Source organism: Glossina fuscipes, unplaced genomic scaffold, assembly GCF_014805625.2.
Source record: "Glossina fuscipes isolate IAEA_lab_2018 unplaced genomic scaffold, Yale_Gfus_2 27, whole genome shotgun sequence".
NCBI lineage: Eukaryota > Metazoa > Arthropoda > Insecta > Diptera > Glossinidae > Glossina > Glossina fuscipes.
Window position 1 is genome coordinate 8,164,218 of NW_023998422.1, and position 17,283 is coordinate 8,181,500.

At 34.1% G+C, this 17,283-nt stretch overlaps 1 protein-coding gene across 7 annotated transcripts in view; it reads right to left on the reverse strand.

Moving 5' to 3' along the window:
* Positions 1-4,123: 4,123 nt before the first annotated feature.
* Positions 4,124-17,283, reverse strand: part of LOC119636078 (F-actin-uncapping protein LRRC16A) — a 70,140-nt gene continuing 56,980 nt past the window's right edge. For 4 of the 7 annotated variants that reach the window (XM_038031187.1, XM_038031185.1, XM_038031181.1 and 1 more), the window contains 12 exons: positions 17,092-17,169; positions 16,834-17,015; positions 15,651-15,802; positions 15,333-15,584; positions 14,453-15,197; positions 11,528-11,690; positions 9,724-9,795; positions 7,274-8,255; positions 7,097-7,213; positions 6,953-7,012; positions 4,999-5,465; positions 4,124-4,294 (listed from right to left, as the gene is read on the reverse strand). In XM_038031187.1, coding sequence (XP_037887115.1) covers positions 4,199-4,294; positions 4,999-5,465; positions 6,953-7,012; positions 7,097-7,213; positions 7,274-8,255; positions 9,724-9,795; positions 11,528-11,690; positions 14,453-15,197; positions 15,333-15,584; positions 15,651-15,802; positions 16,834-17,015; positions 17,092-17,169 — 3,366 coding nt within the window. In that variant the 3' untranslated portion in view covers positions 4,124-4,198. The remainder of the gene's footprint in view (positions 4,295-4,998; positions 5,466-6,952; positions 7,013-7,096; positions 7,214-7,273; positions 8,256-9,723; positions 9,796-11,527; positions 11,691-14,452; positions 15,198-15,332; positions 15,585-15,650; positions 15,803-16,833; positions 17,016-17,091; positions 17,170-17,283) is intronic. The other 3 variants (XM_038031186.1, XM_038031182.1, XM_038031188.1) reach the window with 3 other exon arrangements.

Consider the following 17,283-nt stretch of genomic DNA (forward strand, 5'->3'; position numbering starts at 1 on the left):
TTTTTTTGTTTTTTATTTTTTTATTAATATATTAACTGAACACTTTGTTGTCAATATTGTGGCTATAATGTGTGCTTGATCGATTTATTGATTACTTTGCATTTTATTGAGAATTTAAATTGTATTACATCTTCTTTTAACCTATTCTTATGAATTCACGTACAGCTTTCAAGATGCGCTCCGTGCGTTGCGTTGTCGTGAATCATAAATAAATACTTTGCAGCGTTTCTAAACATTTTAATGGAAGTAGTCGAAAATATTAGGTGGGCAGAGACAGAATTCGAAATACTTTATTAGAAATGTTATCTTCAAAATAAAGTATTTATTTCAATTTTGCTTTCATTTATTTTGTTAATTATTTTTCTTCTCTTTTCGCTTTTAAATAAATATTCTATTTTTTCTTTCATTTTGTAATTGAATGTGTCTGTGTTTTTGATCTACAATTACTTTTAGTAATTATCGCAAATACATGCATGCATACCTAGGTATATATATATATATACTAGTATATGCATATATATATATATATATATATATATATATAAAACTACACTATTTGCATTGAGACAAGAATAAAAATTGTAAACATTAATTTAATTGCATCTAATTGTTTCTTGTTTCCAATATATGTATATATATATATATATATGTGTGTTCTTTTGTTAAAGAACAAGTAAGAAAATCTTGTTCGCATTAAAGCGAATCTTTGTTACCTAATGATGTAGTAAACGCTTAGCTTAGCTTTGCATTACACTATTGGCTTATTAGTATGTGGATTGCAATTATTTTTTTGAAATTCATTATATATTTGCGGTCCCCTGTTACGTAATATAGAATAGTAAATATGTAGTTTGTAAAAAATTTAAGGAAATCCTCCTTTCTACCTTTTAACCGTTTGAGTACCAGACGGTTTTGAAAAAACACTGTCGAAAAAACCCAAGCAGCGCGATCGCGCTGTTTAGATTTTATGTCGGTTGGTACGGTTAAACTTGATTTGCGGATGTCAATTAGTGACCTAAGCCCATTTTCTTTCTGCCATTTCAGAACACAAAAAAAACAGACGGACGATCGAATATGTTCGGAGTTTCATGCTGGCAATGCCTACATTAGGTAGACCAAAGTATTTTCAGCTTTCAAAGAAATTATTCGGACTCTTTTTTCATTCATTCAGTTCATCTCCATCTGAACGGAGTTATAATCTTCACTGCAGTATTTACTACATCAATTAATGAATACCTTATAGAGTCTGCCGGCACACAAAGTACATAAGCTACGCTCGTTTATGGTGCCCGTGCAAACTAAACATCTTATTTTTACATATTTAATTTTAATTTCATTTCAATGTTAATCGCATTACTTGAAAAGAAGTTAGTAAATGCATCTCATTGCATTGTTTTCAATAGAAAAATGATTAATACTGGCAGTGATTTTTATTACCCTGTAAATTAGATCTCTTAAGAACTTTTGTTCCGTTTTTTTTTTTTTTTTTTTTAATTAACGATAAGATTAGATGGGATCAGAAATGAAGTGATTCACTGGTTCAGTTCTTCTTTTCAGGCTTCACGTTTTAATAGGTGAATGGGTTCAGATAATCTTTTCTCTTCAAACAGTTCAACACGGAGGGGGCTTTGAGGGACTTTGTTTAGAAAGAAGCAAGAAAATTAATTGCACTGAAGTTTTTGTGAAAAAAATTGTGCTTCCAATAGGATAGAGAAGCGAAAAAGAGATGCCGCCTTTTGTGGTGTATTACATGCAAGAGAGATATTTCCCTTCGATCTATAACAGAATGTGAACGATTGTCAGCAATTGATCATCCCACCTTAGGTTCTTGCCTTAACAAGAGCCGAGGTCATATTTCTTCAAGAGAGGTAATTGCAACGTAACCGTTCAGCATTCAAATCATATCATTAAGCAGCGCTTTTTCCAATGCAAGTGGTCTATGCTCAATACTTCGCCCGGTTGTTAAAGCGCTACACTGATTGGCGGGTATTTTTGGAAAAACAAGATAAAAAGAAATAACGGGCCATGCAAACGGCAAAACGCTCGTATTATTAAAATTAAAGTTCGCTGAAGGAGACCATTAAAGGCGTTTATTCGCATTTCTTTATCATTCGTACTATAATCGAAAAAATTTTTCAAAACAATCACACATGAATAACAAGCGATGTTGATTTGAAGCCGGACGCAAATACTTATCAAAGTCATCTTAAATTTCGACGCCCGTAACTCATCAGGGAAAAAGGAAAACTTAATAGAAAAACAAGTAAGAAAATTATAATCGGCCGTAACCGAATCTTTTATACCCATTAACGTTACCCTAAGAAAGACAAAACAAGCAAACGAACTAAATATTGTGTGGCCGAGTTTTTTCTATTTTCTGCGCTACAGGCATGTCCTTTGAGAAATTTAGATCAGTTTCAGATTCCTTCACAAATTTGTAGGCGATATCTTCATTTTCGCAAACGGAATAATGCTTCCCATAGCTGCTATACAGGTGGGTAGACGCAGTGATGGACAGACGAACAGACGGACATGTTTAGGGCAATCACAAATTCGAAGCCATTTTGAAGCGTATTTTTGCGCTTTTTAAAGGTATTGAAAAAAATTAAATTTTGATACGCTATAACATTGGGTAGGCGTGGTCAATTTTTTCCATTTTCGTGCAGGTGGTACAGCATCACTCATAGAATATGCGTTTATATGCTACAGTAAAAACAGAGGTGCTCTCATTTTACGTAGTATTGCTGGTGTGTCTTTCAGCCGATTTGCCCCATCCCCCCAAAATTTGCCAATGTTTCCGCCAAAATTTCAACTCGAGCTTCATCCCTGCCGCCAGGATAATGCTTACACACTTAAAGCGATTCAGAATCTGATGCTGACCACGATTATATATACCTTGGGGGTTTTGGCACTTCTTTCTAGGCATTGCAAATGTTTTGACAAAATAAGTATACTTCTCATCCTTCGATGATGGATATAAAAATTAATGTAAGCAGTACTGAAATTACCGTTCAATACCCTACACCACTTCGTTTAATACTGTTGTTCGTATAGCGATATTTCCGAATATTTCCGAAGGGGAACAATGGTATTCGATAGCACTCGTCCTTAGGCCAAAATACGTCGGTGTACCAAATTTCATCAAAATTTTTAGAGAATTGCGAACTGTGGTCTGAACACAAAGAGGCGAGATGAACCGGCGGATGGACATGGGTAGATAAGCTTAGATTCATTCAAAAAGTGGCTCGGAATCGATCGGTTGGCCTTACCTGAGCGTTGTACAACTTTAATGTGCTGTTGCAACACACGCGGTATGAGGTACAAAAATAAGAAGTAAATAATATAAAACACATAAAAATGAAAAGAAGAAAAAAAAAAAAAGAAAAACGAAAAATGAAAACAAAGGCTGCTGAATTAATATTTAAGACTTCTTCGTTCCCAAGCCATATTTATCCTTTCTGAAAACTGATTTAAATGATTTCTTCGAATGCTTCCACCCAAGTCTCCATCAGTCTTTTTCCTGCCATAATTTGACTATACTGAGTTTATTGAATTTATTGAAGCTACACACTTCAGTGCAATTTAAACGTTTTTGCTTCTCAAGGGAGCAACAATATACTTTCATAGGTATGCGCATAACTGGGAAAAATTGTAAGATCTTATTGGCACTTGGAATTGAAAGTTGAAAAGAAATTGTATTAAAAATTAAATATAATAATATATGTGTAAATGTATATATTAAATATTATTGTTTTTGTAATACGGAGTTACCGGGATAAAGTTGATAATCTATGAAAGGTCCAAATTAAGTTTACACAAATTCCTATACACGAATACATAAACATTTATAAAAAAGAATGTATAAGTGATATAAAAAATATCTTAAACTTCTAAACTGTTAAAAATATACAAATATAGAGAAAGATTTTAATACTTATAAGTATATTACAGTGGAATACTTTGATTTATTAATTCATTTTCTTTTTTCTTTTTACTATATTTCCTTTTCAATGTCGTCGTGTCCTTATATATATAAATCAAATTATTAATATAAACATATTAAAATCGTTTACGCCCCCATTGTACAAAATTTATTAAAAAAAAAAAAAAAAAAAAATTTGTATAAAAATATAAATAGAAATAAATAAAAAGGAAATTATATATAATGGGAGAGTAATTTAATGAGGAGGAATAGTTGTCACTTATAAATCTCAACGATATCCTCTTTGGTGTATTTGTTGTTTCTAAATGTGCGTTGTACGCAGGAGCGTTGCAGGCCTTCAACTAATGTCTCCTAAAAAAAAAAAAATACAAAAGCAATTTTTGCATTTTATATACAAATAAAAAAAAAAAACTAATTCCATTATTTTGTGTAACTTTTATGAACATTTTACGATTAGCTATTACTTTACACAAAGAAAGGAAGACAGCAACAGAAAGAGAGAGAGACAGAGAGTGAGAGAGAGAGAGAGAGAGAGACAGAGAGTGAGAGAGAGAGAGAGAGAGAGAGAGAGAGAGAGAGAGAGAGAAAGAGAGAATGATACACAGATAGTATAGTACTTATGTCTTTATTCTATTGCAAACACATACACAAACAAACATTAAGCTTACATGTGACTGACATTTAAATGTCTCTACGAAATAAAATTAACATAAAAGTTTCTTATGATTAAAAAAAAACAAAAGATATGCTTAAAAGACAACATAAAATTCATGAATGTTGTGACAATTGATTAAGGAAGATACTTAAAGCTTATACTGACAAGGGCAAGATTATTTACATGGGAAATGATATAAGAGACCCTACAGTAGGGGCACAAAAACTAATACAAGACTTATGCTTATGTTAATAACATTTCGTTTAGGGTGAATTGAATAGAAATGAGGGGAACCTTCACCGCACACAATAAGCGCTTTTCCATTTTTGATAATCATTTTCTTTTCTTTTTTCGTTTTTTTGATTTTTTGATTTTTTTTTTTTTCAATATTCCCTCAAACCTCAAACAAAGCTGAGATCTCTTTGCCCGCAATGCGTTTAAAACCACCCGTGCTTTTAGTGATCACATCATTGCTGGAGCGTTTTTCTCCATTTATGAAGCCATTAGTGTTCGCTATTTTACTGTTTCCAGTATTTAGCGTTTCATTCGTATTCACTGTCTGGCTGCCATTGAGTTCAGTGAAAACACTTTTTCTGTTCGTTTCACTCACTGTTTCGCTAATCGTTGTGCTGCCAGTAGTGCTGGTGATTTTGGTTGATCTGTGACTTTGACTGGTACAGGTTTGCATGCTATTATCACTTTTTGCTGTTACAATATGAGTGGATGTTGTTATGGCTGTGCTAACAGATGATGATGTTGTTGCAATAGAAGAGGAGATGGATGAGGAAAAGTTACCACTTGTTTTTGATAATGACGATGTCGAAGTTAATAGGGAACGTGGCAAGACTTTTGGTTTTAAAGGCAAATCTGTTTTGCATTAGATTCGATCGGCACACATATGTTACGAAAAAGAAAATAAACAAAATAAAAAAATAAATAATAAATAAAGAAAAACTGAAAATTTGCAATAACTTTTTTCAAATACCAATCATATTCTAAATATTTTCCATTCAATCTCATCTCTTTTCTTATAACCAAAGGAAGCATTTGAACCTTTACTATTCTTCTTCTTCTTCTTCTTTATGCTCTCTTAAGTCTGTACACGATAATTTCATGCAACAATTTCTATAAAATATGTCGCGCGTCTGCCGTCATAGGGAGCAGAGAATATAATTTGATCGAAATTTTTGATAGATTCTTAGCGAAGTCTGCATCGCGATGTAAGCCAAGGATAGCACTTCATTGCATTTCTCTTTTCTATTTTTAAAAGGCAAAAATCACCTTTTATACCCTACACCATTTGCGGTGTAAAAGTATATTCAGTTTGTGCGAAGAAAGACTTGATAAGGATCCACCTTTTACTACATCGATCGATTAGTAATTATATTTTGAAGCGATCTAAGCCTGTCTATTTGTCTTGTTTGCTACCGTGCAAACTATAGGCCGCAATTTTTGGGATATTTGGTAAACTGATGTGTTTTGGCCCGAGGGCGGACGCTAATTGAAAATGTTTCGAATCCGATTACTTTTTCGACCATGTCCCATATAAAGCCTCGAAGAGAGAAAAGTCTACGTATGGATAAGTGTAGACTGGTGTAGAGAATTTAATGGTGGATCGCGGCGCTACTATAATCTTTTTGCTTGTTCTGTTTTCTTTGCCCTGCCCACAGAGTCAATGCGATGTAGTAAAGTGTATTCAACCAACATTGCCCACTAATAGCTATCGAGCATAATTACAATTGAAATTAAGGAATGTTTTCGACATAGTTAGAGAAAGATCTCAATGTTGACAAAGCTTTGTACGTTCATGCTATTAAGTTGAAAATGGGTATAAATATCTTGTGCGTAAAAGCAATGCTAGTGATATTCTGAGAACTTCGTCCCCTTTCTTCCTTATTGCTGGTGCTATTGCGAGAAATCTTGAGCACCTCTTTAATAATTTACTTAGCGTCCGTGTATATCTCATTACTTGTGTATTAATACAGGAGATATTTGAATAAACGCCTTAAAGCTGACACAAAAAGCGAATAATACAGTTATTGCATAAGAAGCTAAAGGGCTTTTAAGGCTGAAAAATTCAAACTGAATTTTCTCCGCAGACTTGAACGTGTTCGTGTCGTTTTACTTAACACAATGATTTGCTGAATTGCAGAAGAAGAAGAAAAATGTACATAGAAAACATAGTGTGTCTTCTGAGCCGTTTATGCTTCTTTTTCTTTAGTTTCTTTTTTTGCTCATCCTTTAGTTATTTCCAAGAAAGTAAATAATGCAAAATTTAACAATTAATTAATTAATGAGAATTTCATGCAGTAGACAAAGAAAATTGCAACTACCCTACATTGCGTTGCACTTACCCATGCGATTCAGACCGGCCGCAAGCTCTCTAACAGATTTCTTTTCACCGAGGGCGGCGCCTAAAAAGTCAGCAAAATCATTTTTATTAGCAAAAAAAAAAAAAAAACATTTCATTTAAATTTCATTAGATTGACTTGTCTTACCAGGGGTTATGCCTACAATACTACCACCGCCAGTTCCGCCTTGTGCTATGGCTATACCGGGAGTTATGCCCACAATTGAACCGCCAGTATTTTGGCCAAAAGGCAAGACTTCAACTTCTTTGGGAAGACTAATTAGATTAAGGGCACTACGTAGATAATATTAAAATTGATTGATACCTTCTTCCAATTTTTCGGGTGTCGTTTTAGTAGATTCCGAACCGTGATAATCGCATGACGAATTATTTGTTACTCCTGTTTTTTGTTCATTACTGCCTACCACAGACCAGGGTCTTGGCTTTTGCAAAACAATCGGTGTTCGTAGTATACCATTACCCGTTTTCATTATGACGCTACTGCCTTCCGTATGACTCTTTATTGAATCATTGCTGGGTGAACGTAGCTTATCCTCACGCGTCGATGAAGTTTTTAATAAACGTTCTGCTGCTGTTGGTATTTCTGGTCCATCGATATGATTGGCACCTCCACTTTCCGCCCGCATCTTAACTAGAGGCGATTTGCGACCTACTAAAGGTGAATATTTCTCTAGGTTGTCCGTTGAACGTGAACGAGTAGCCCACGCGGCACCCCGTAATAAAGGTGAGCTTCTTTCCAATTTGATCGGTTTGCGTTCCTCTAATATCGGCGTTGTTTCTTCTGACGTCATATGATCGTTCCCGTTGCGACTCATGGTGGGACTATCGGCAAACGATAGCGAACTGCATTCCTCCGAAGTTGGCGATACTAGGGGTGTAAGGGTTGTAGGTGTTACCGAACCGGGGCGAAAGAATTGATCAAGTCCCTCACCGATTTCCTTAGTAGCGCCGCCTTCAATAGTCACTAATGGTCGGGTGGGTGCTCGGGTTTTAGCACGCTTCGGACGTCCTTTGACTAGATGTTGCAATTGAAACGAAGCACTTGGCAATTCCGTTATAGAATCGCAGCATTCATCTCCGCCACCATCATCTAAAGCGCCACGACTACTATTCATGTTATCGCCATTGATTGAAGAATCACGTCGTGATATTTGTGACGTGGAACGATGCGACGACGGTGATTCTAACAAATCGGGTATATGTCCTAAACTAAGGTTTTCCACCACTGACTGTGGACGCACCTTGCGAGCCATTGAACGCCGTTTCGTTGGCATATGCGGGGTCGCCTACGCACATATACGGAGAGAAATGTAAGAGGCGGTAAGCAAAGAATGTTAATCACAGAAAAAAAAATAAAATAAGTATTCATAAATTAATATAATATGTAAGAACGAGCGAAAGAAGCATTCAATGAATGAATAAAATGAAGGCTGAGGAATGATGGGCAAGTGAACACATGGCTTTTTTCTCCTAAAAGCTTATCTTTCGTTTTTATATATACGTATATATAAAAAAAAAAAAAAAAAACCAAATTTTTTAGCAGACAGGTAAACTATGCTACAATTAACAAATAAAAGCAAGAATAATTACAGTGCGAATGAGGATGAATGGCGGTGATTGAATTGAATTGAATGCGATGCGTGATAGATATAAGATAATGAAAGAAAACGCGCGATTTCTTTTAAAAAGCAATTATGAAATTTTATTTGTATTAAAAAAGAATTGAAAAATAAAGTTAGAAATAAACTTGGAGTTTATACTATGAGAGATGTAGATATGTACGTATATATATATTTATATATATATATATAGATAGATATATATATATATATATATATAGAGAGAGTTATCTAGTGTATATAAAAAAATACACATATATATATATAGAGCTATTGTTTTTTTTTTTTTTTCTTTTTTTTTGCATACATATGGAAAGTGCTTTACCAAGACACACTACTTACAAGGTTCAGATATTCCAATTTCTGTATTTTTTAAGATATTTTTAGTTTTTTGTTGTTTTTGGTTTTTGTTTGTTTTACATTTTTTGATATAAACGGATGAAAACATGATTTGAACATATGATGTTTCGTGTTTTTGTATGGGTGTTTGTGAGGGTGTGTGGAAAGAGAAGGGGAAAAAGATAAATTAAATGAATTTTTATATATATTATATGATTTGGTTTGTTTTTTTTTTTTTTTTTTTTTTTTATTTTTTTAATATATAATAAAAACACTTAAATAAATAAATAAATAAATAAATAAATAAATAAGAAGAATTACTTTTTAAAATATTTATAAAAAATGTATATTTTTGTATATATATATATATATATACAATTATGTGGGAATGTATGTGTATGTATGTTAGAAAAGAGACTATGACACCAGTAGCAGTACTACATACGCATACGAACACTTACTGAAAGACAGAGTAATGCATGTGATAAGTGTTAACTAGATGTGTGTGCGTGTGTGTGCCTATGTGTAAATAGTTGACTGCGAAAGTTTGCTCTAAACTAATGTTTAAGATGCATTCATGTGTTTTTTTTTTCTTTTCTTTTTTTTTTTTTTGTTTAATTTTATAATCTATATATATATTTTATGTAGCATGTCAACGTTTCGTTTTAGTTTAATGGCTAAAATAGTATTTGTTATTAATTTTTTTATAAATAATTTTTTTTTTTTTTTATGATTTCTTGTTATTGTTACTTATGATTTATTGCCACCAAAGTGGTGGTTTATGAACTACACTTACTGTTGGAGATTCTAACCCCAATTTAGGTAAAATGGAACCACGTCCTGGTCGTATCACGATACCATCAGTGTCCTAAAAGGTAATGCAACAAAATGTTATCGTTTTAGAATTTTTTTTTGTTTCAAAATGAAATTTTTATTAAATAATTACATCTCGGCCTTCAGACTTAAGGCCTTCGCTGTCATAGCCACATTACAAATATTTTATAATATGATAATTACAAGTTAGTTGTTATAAAACAAGTTGAAACATTACACTAGTACAAGATCGACAACTGGGTACCCTACCTACCTCGCTACTTCGTTTGCGTTTATTGCAATCCAAAGATAAGCATTTAATTAAAATTATGTTATGATTACGTAGTTCTCAAAACGAGCCTTCATATGCGAAGGCATCTGAAAAGTGAACTTGCATTGTCATAAAAAACGAACTCCCTTTCTTCATAATATACCAAAGTTCATTCGGTTTTTACCAACAAACGATTTATTCCTCATCTACTTTCGTCTTAAAATGCCAAAAAGAATGGTGTTGTTGCAATGGAGAAACTCCTAATAATACTATAGTGTGTCACGCCTCACTATTAAATACGGTACGCCACTGCTCTTAATACAGCTGTTCATGTGATGACTTTTCAAAACCAAATTTTATATGGAACACGTTCGAAAAAGTGGTCGGATCCGAACCATATTCAATAGCGTTCGCCCTTGGGTCAAAACGCATGAGTGCACCTAACATTATTGAAATATATTCGAAATTGTGGCTTGAAGGTTCAGCGCAAGCAATCAGGATAAACAAGCGGACGGACGAACATACATATTTAGATCAAGTCAGAAAATGATTGCGAATTGATCGACAAGGTAAAAGGTGGGTATATCTCAAGTTCTTCCGGGTCTCGCATACATCCTCGCAAACTTGCACCTGTTGAAGAAGCAGCTATGTATTCTTTGTGGCGATTGCAGCGATGGGAAAGTGACGGAGAAGTTAATTTCTTCCCAAACCAATTTTTCGAGTTATTTGTGCCGTTTCAACGTAAGCGCATATAACGTGCGCCGAAGCACAAACGACGATAGGGAGCACGTTGTTTTCGTCTGTTCGGTTTGGGCATGTTTCAGAACTCAGGCTTTTCAGGTCTCTGGAATTAGAAATTACGGCAGGTAACTTGTTAGCTTGCTTGTAATATAAAGTGACAAAAAGCCGACATCCGAACTTCTGATCTCAGCCAAGGATGGGGAAGTTATGACGATATAATTACGATCAAGAATCTATAAAGGTCCTTCTCGAGATAGTGCGGAAGCGGTTCCGGGATTGGTTTGACCAGAGTGTACTATGGCTAGTTGGCAGTGCGCTGCTACTAGGCCCCGTAAAAAAGAAAAACGGCCCTTGTACCATAAGTGTTGTTGCACATAACAAGCTAAGCGTAGCACATAGCCGCCCGAGAAAAGAGATTAATATGAGAGACGATTTTAAAATTTTCACAATATCAATATTTGCCCTCGGCTAGGCTAGGTGTACCAATATTGTACTAACAGAAAGCGTATACTACGCTTGCCTTGACCTCCTGGCACATACATACGAATTTCTTTTAAATGTACAGTGAAGCTTTTGAGCAATTAGCGCATTTTTGCTATCGATATCAAGGGGATTATTTATCTTCTCGCAGATAAGACAAAAAAAAAATAAAAATAATAATTAAAAAAAATCGCACTTACGTAAAAGATATGTGTTGAAAAGACTGATAAAAACAAAACACCTTGTTTGTTCTATTTTGTAAAGTGATTTCTAAGTGAATACAAATATCACTTACATGACTTGAGCGACTCCGTACGATGTCAGGTGTTTGTGGCTCATCTAATAAAATCGATGGAGAATCAGCGATGCCAAGACCGCGTCGATAACGGGTTAAAGCTTCTAAGACTTCATCAGTGGCACGATCTGAGATAGTCGCCGCTAATGATTGTTCTATTTCACTGCAACAAAAACACAATTCAAAAATCAAGGTCAATAGGCGGCATTTATTTATTTATTCATTTTTAAATACTTTTCTACGGTCAAGTACTCAGGTAATTTCGCATCTGTTTCCTTTGGTTTTTTACTTTTATATTGATGAATGCTTTCCAATCTGATTGTTGGCTCTGAATGAATTAATTTTTCGATTAATTCATTATCACTATTAGTTGAAAGATTTTCAATATTTTCTTTTCTTAATTTATAAGTAGAGCCGCAAAAACAACAACAAATTGCATCGACCATACGTCCCATGTTTATTTATTTATTTCTTTCTTTCTTATTATAATTCTCTTATTGCTGGAGAATTTAGAAAATTTGGAAAATTTGGAAAAATTTAGATATTTAACGTTCGTTTCGTAATGTAACGCAGTTATCAAATTATGCCAGACGGGCTGGTTAGCGGCCAGCGACTGAATAAAAGTTAAATTATTATATTAAAAAGTCTAATGCAGCGCAAAAAGTAGCGCTAGCAGCAGTAGCAGCAGCAGCAGCAGCTGTTGGCCATAGCCACTTTATTTCTCTGAACACATAAAAGCTGTTACAGGTTTTCTTTTTTTTTTTTTGAACTTAAGTTTTGTTTTTTATTAATTTTGTTTTCGTACAATTCTTCCTCGAATTAATTTTATTCTTGATCAGCTTAAGTGCCATATGGGTTTTTTTTTGAGTATTTTTCTTAATCGTTCTCAGTGCTTGAGTGAGTGAGTGAGTAAGATTTTTTTGAAAAGTTTTATATAGAAATGTGGAAAATTTATCAAAAATTATGCATATATTGGTGAAAGCGTTTGAAAGTGCAAAGAGCGGGCTTTGCTAGCGAAGAAATTTATTATATTTAACTTATGGAATCGATTATTCATTCTCTCAATTTTCTCAACTCTTTGACGCACCTATTTTCTTCCCAAAGTATTACGAATGAAACTTTACTACCTTAGAATGGCTTACTTTTCGTGAGTAAGTGCATGCGCTACGAGCTTCGAAGAACGGATCAATGTGGTCCCATTCTTCTTCACCTATCCACATCATAGCAAACATTGTGTCTTTTTGGCACACAAAGACTTAGTTTTAATGAGGTCCCCCGTACGGAAAGGTAGCTTGCCGGGCGGGTGTATTTAAATTTGCTATAATAAATTTTTTTTTACTTTGTATCCATCAAAATGGGTTCAGAAAACGGTCCTAGCTTGATCAAATTTTTCACACCCATTTATGCGGGAAATTAATAAAAATTTTTAGATTTTCTTTAGTACCGACTTTCTTAAAAAAGGGCGTGATATAGAAAACTCGCCCTTGGATAAGAAGATATGGTGATGTAAGTTCATCAAGATGGCTCGAAAATTTTGATCTACAGGTTGAATGTAAAAGTATTTAGACGGCGGTTATCAGGTAGACATAAGGAGCGAGATGGGCTTAAAATGATTCTGACTGGATTGATATCACAAAATATAAGTTCTCCTTAGATCCTTCTGGGTATTCCGTGCAGCCGCACCAACCTGACAAGTATTGGTGAAGACTATACATGGAAATAAAATACAATTCAATTAAGTTCGTAGTTATAGGATGGGCCATAGAATTTGTATCAGAATGAAAAATAATGCGTTGAAGTTGTATCCATGGAAGTGTCCCGCCACGCCTTGTCTTATCCGTTTACAGTACGTATACAAAAGTATCCCTTTAAGCCTATATTCGTATCGCCTTCTTATCCAACCAGACCAACCAGGCTTCAAAGATTATACGCAAAAATTTTTTGAAATTTTTCCTTAACTGTGGAGTAATTAAGGCCATTTTTGCATGGAACTTTAACTTTTAACTTTATAAATTTTTTCATACAACCGCTTTCGATCCGCGATTTAAAAATTGTATAACACGTAATGTTTAAAGCTACGCCATCCTCTTCCTTCAAATACTCTTGGGTTTAACATTTTACTGAAAGGTAGCGAATTTACTAAACCAATGGACACAACTTTCGTTGTAGTTTGCTATCTCTTTCGATGGTTTTCATGGAAAATTGCCGAGTGGCAATAATCGATCTTGGACTTATGGTACACAAGTACGGCAATTAATTGTCGGCAAATCAGCGGTTCGTTTGCAGTGGGTAAGATATTGAAAGTATGATCCGTACGATAGTCTTGATTTAAAATGCTAATCTTGTAGGCAATAATACAGTGATATTCGTATATGATTCGTATATCAGTAGCCAGCCGTAATTAGTATTCATCGAAAGCAATCGAAAGCTTTCAATAAACAGCTCAAGTGGGAAAAATCGCTTCTTAGATTAACAACAAAGTAATTAACTGATGACTTGTTCAATCTTCGTTACACATGTTTTCGAATTGGCGGAGGTCCGACAAATCCTTCTCACTAATTACGCACACATGTCTTAAAGCTAATGTGCTCGGAGTATCTTATGACTGACTCATTCATTCGTACGATTATACACTAATGAATTGAAAAAGTAACAAACGCGTACATTCATTGCTTTTGTATATGAATTAACACTCAAAACAAACAAACACATGCAAAAAAAATAAATAAATAAAAATAAATAAAGAAGTAAAAGGGGAAAAATTGCTCAGATACTATGCCAATTAAAATTAAAATCGTATGCCTGAATACACATATGATTGCGTATATGTGCATATGAACATACGTACGTATGTACATTACAATTTGTGTTTTTATTAATTTATTAGTAAATAGTAAATATTGCATTTGTTGTTGATGCACTTACCTAACTCGGTTCATAATTTCACTGCCAGCATTATTTAATAAGCAATTTTGTAAAAAGTCTTCCGGTATTAGTAAACGCTCGCTGAGCATTTTACGTAAATCTTGTACAACCATTTGGCTGCCCAATGTTTTCGGGCATTGTTCGACGGCAGTACGTATCATTGTCTCCAAAGTTTCTTCCAAATAGCTTTGTATAGTATAACTCAATTCGCTGGCAATGCGTGTCAATTTCACTTCAACGGGATGAGTCTCACAGCGTACAGCTTCTTGTAATTTTGGCATAAGTTGTTTACAATTTTCCGCATCGTCTATTAAACGTTGCACAGCGCTTGACGAGGTGGTCGAATCGCAACTACTTTTTGCCATCGAAATCGTATCTTGAGTTTCGGCCACCAATTTATCAACCAATTGATGTGTAGATGATAACATAAAACCGTGCTGTAAACGAAAACCTTGGCCAGGAGTACGCTTAAGTCCGTTACAATTGCGTTGCAATAATTCTTGCATTTTACGCATAATCGCATCAGTTTTATCGGGATGACTTTTCAAATGTGGCGCGATATCGAACACCGGAAACGGTATAGCTCGCATATTGTAATTGTTCTCTAGAGCATAAACAATATCAGCGTAACCTTGCAATGTTATATTATTCTTATCCAAATAAATGAAACGCAATTTATTATTAATTTGCAAAGCTTTCGCTAAAAGACGAGCCCCCACATCACCCATGTAATTACCGCTAATATCTAAATAAAAAAAAGAAAATAAAAAAATAAATACAAACGTCATTATCCACCAACATTAAATAATTAATTAAGATTGCATATATGTATATATATATATATATGCATATATGTATATATATATGTGTAATAACTAACCCAGTTTCTGCAAACTCTGATTACTGCCCAAGGCATTGATAAAATCGTGTATATCGTTTTTAAGTTTATTCTCCGATAAAATTAATTCGGCCAAAGGGAAATCATCTTTTTGTATAAGATTAACTAGAGCATCCATAACTGTGGGTACATGTTTCAACTTCATGCCCGTTAAGCTTCGGCACATATACAAAGTGCGTATAGAAGGATTTTTCGAAATCGCGGTTAAAACTGGAGCTAATTCAGCATCTAAATCTATGAAAGAGTCGAGGAAAGGAGTTAAAAAATATTTTTTAAATAAAAAATATTTAATTTCCTTACTATTGTCACTAATATCTAAACTTTGTAAAACTCGAACACCATGTATACACGATTCTAAAACGTGGGCTCCTTGTGGACCCAAAGTGTTCCCACTTAAATCTAAATACAGTCCAGCTGTTGACTCGTTGCACGCCAAACCGAGCAATAAATTTCTAAAAGAATAACAAAAACGTCAGAAAATTATATAATGGATCGCGTTCGAATCTTTTATACCCGTCACCGAAGGATCTATTCTATTCTATTTCTTTATATCGGCGGTAAATTCGTCTTCTATCTATATATTTACTTGTCAAGTCCTTTTATTTCATACCCATTTCGGCACGACTGTGAACCAAATCCACCACGTTCGCGACGTTCGCGATATTCAGTTGAGAATTAAGACACTTAACTTGTCCTATGCTATTCTTCAACTTCCTTACTTAATATCCAATTAGTTATTCTGCTAAGAAGAAACAAATCCTCTACGTTATGCGATACGCATTTTCAGATAGATAATAACACATCTGCATACGAGGATTGGACACAAAAATTCGCCACATTCTGTCTTGTTCACCTTATGACTAATAGGCGGAAAATGACAAAAAAAGTGAAAACAAAGGGAAAATTTGATCACTTGTAACTTTGTGTGGACGTGGCCGTTTTCTTCTATTTTTTTACATAAAGTCCTACATAAAGTGAATATAGAAAAATTCAGCCTTACTTTCATTTTCATAATTTATAAGCAAATAAGCAAAAAACCACAGAAATTTTTGCTTGCGAGTTTCCAATTTACGGTTTGCAGTGCGCATGCGCTTTGATCAATTCGTGTCATTTTCAACACCAGCCTGCGTGCAATAACTTCCAATGGTTGTGGCAAATTTGTAACCGGTAGCTCCATTTTTGCGACCAGGGGAATGTTTACAACAAAATGACCGATGGACGGACATGTTTAAATCGGTTTAGAATTTGATGCTTGATTTAAGAATATATACACTTTACGGTGTCGCTGAAGCTTTCTTCTGGGTGTTGCTGCTGGGTGTTGCAAACGTTTTGTGACAATGTGAATAAACTCGTCGGTGATGGGTAGAAAAAGTTATGAACGGATTAAATAAAATCTTTGCAATACTCTACCCATTAGACTAACTGATGGATATAAAAAAAAAAAAACAAAAAAAACCAAAAAAACAAAAAACTTGAGACTTACTTGAGCGCTTCCATAGGTAATTTACAACCCGCTATATTTAAATGCTTTAAACTTAAAGTACTTGTAAAGAATTGTTTAAACGACGGCGGTATCTCTTTGCCTTTTTTTGTGCTAAATGAATTGTGAGAAACGTTAAGATGCGATAAGTGTGTTGCACAACCACGTAAAAGGGCACCAAATAGCTAAAAAGGAAAAAAGACGAGATTTCTAAAAATGACTAAAATGACTCGCTTCAGTTTCAGTTAGCACAATACATACATTTTCTAAGGTTATATCAGTCGAAGAGAGATCCAAATATTCTAAAACATTCGGTTGTGCTAAAAAATTGTGTAAATTCTGTAAAATAATATATATATAGAGAAAAAGTATTTATTTAATTTATTTATTTTGTTGTTTTTTTTTTTTTTTTTTTTTTTAAAAAGAAAACTGATTGAATATTTTTGGGAAACA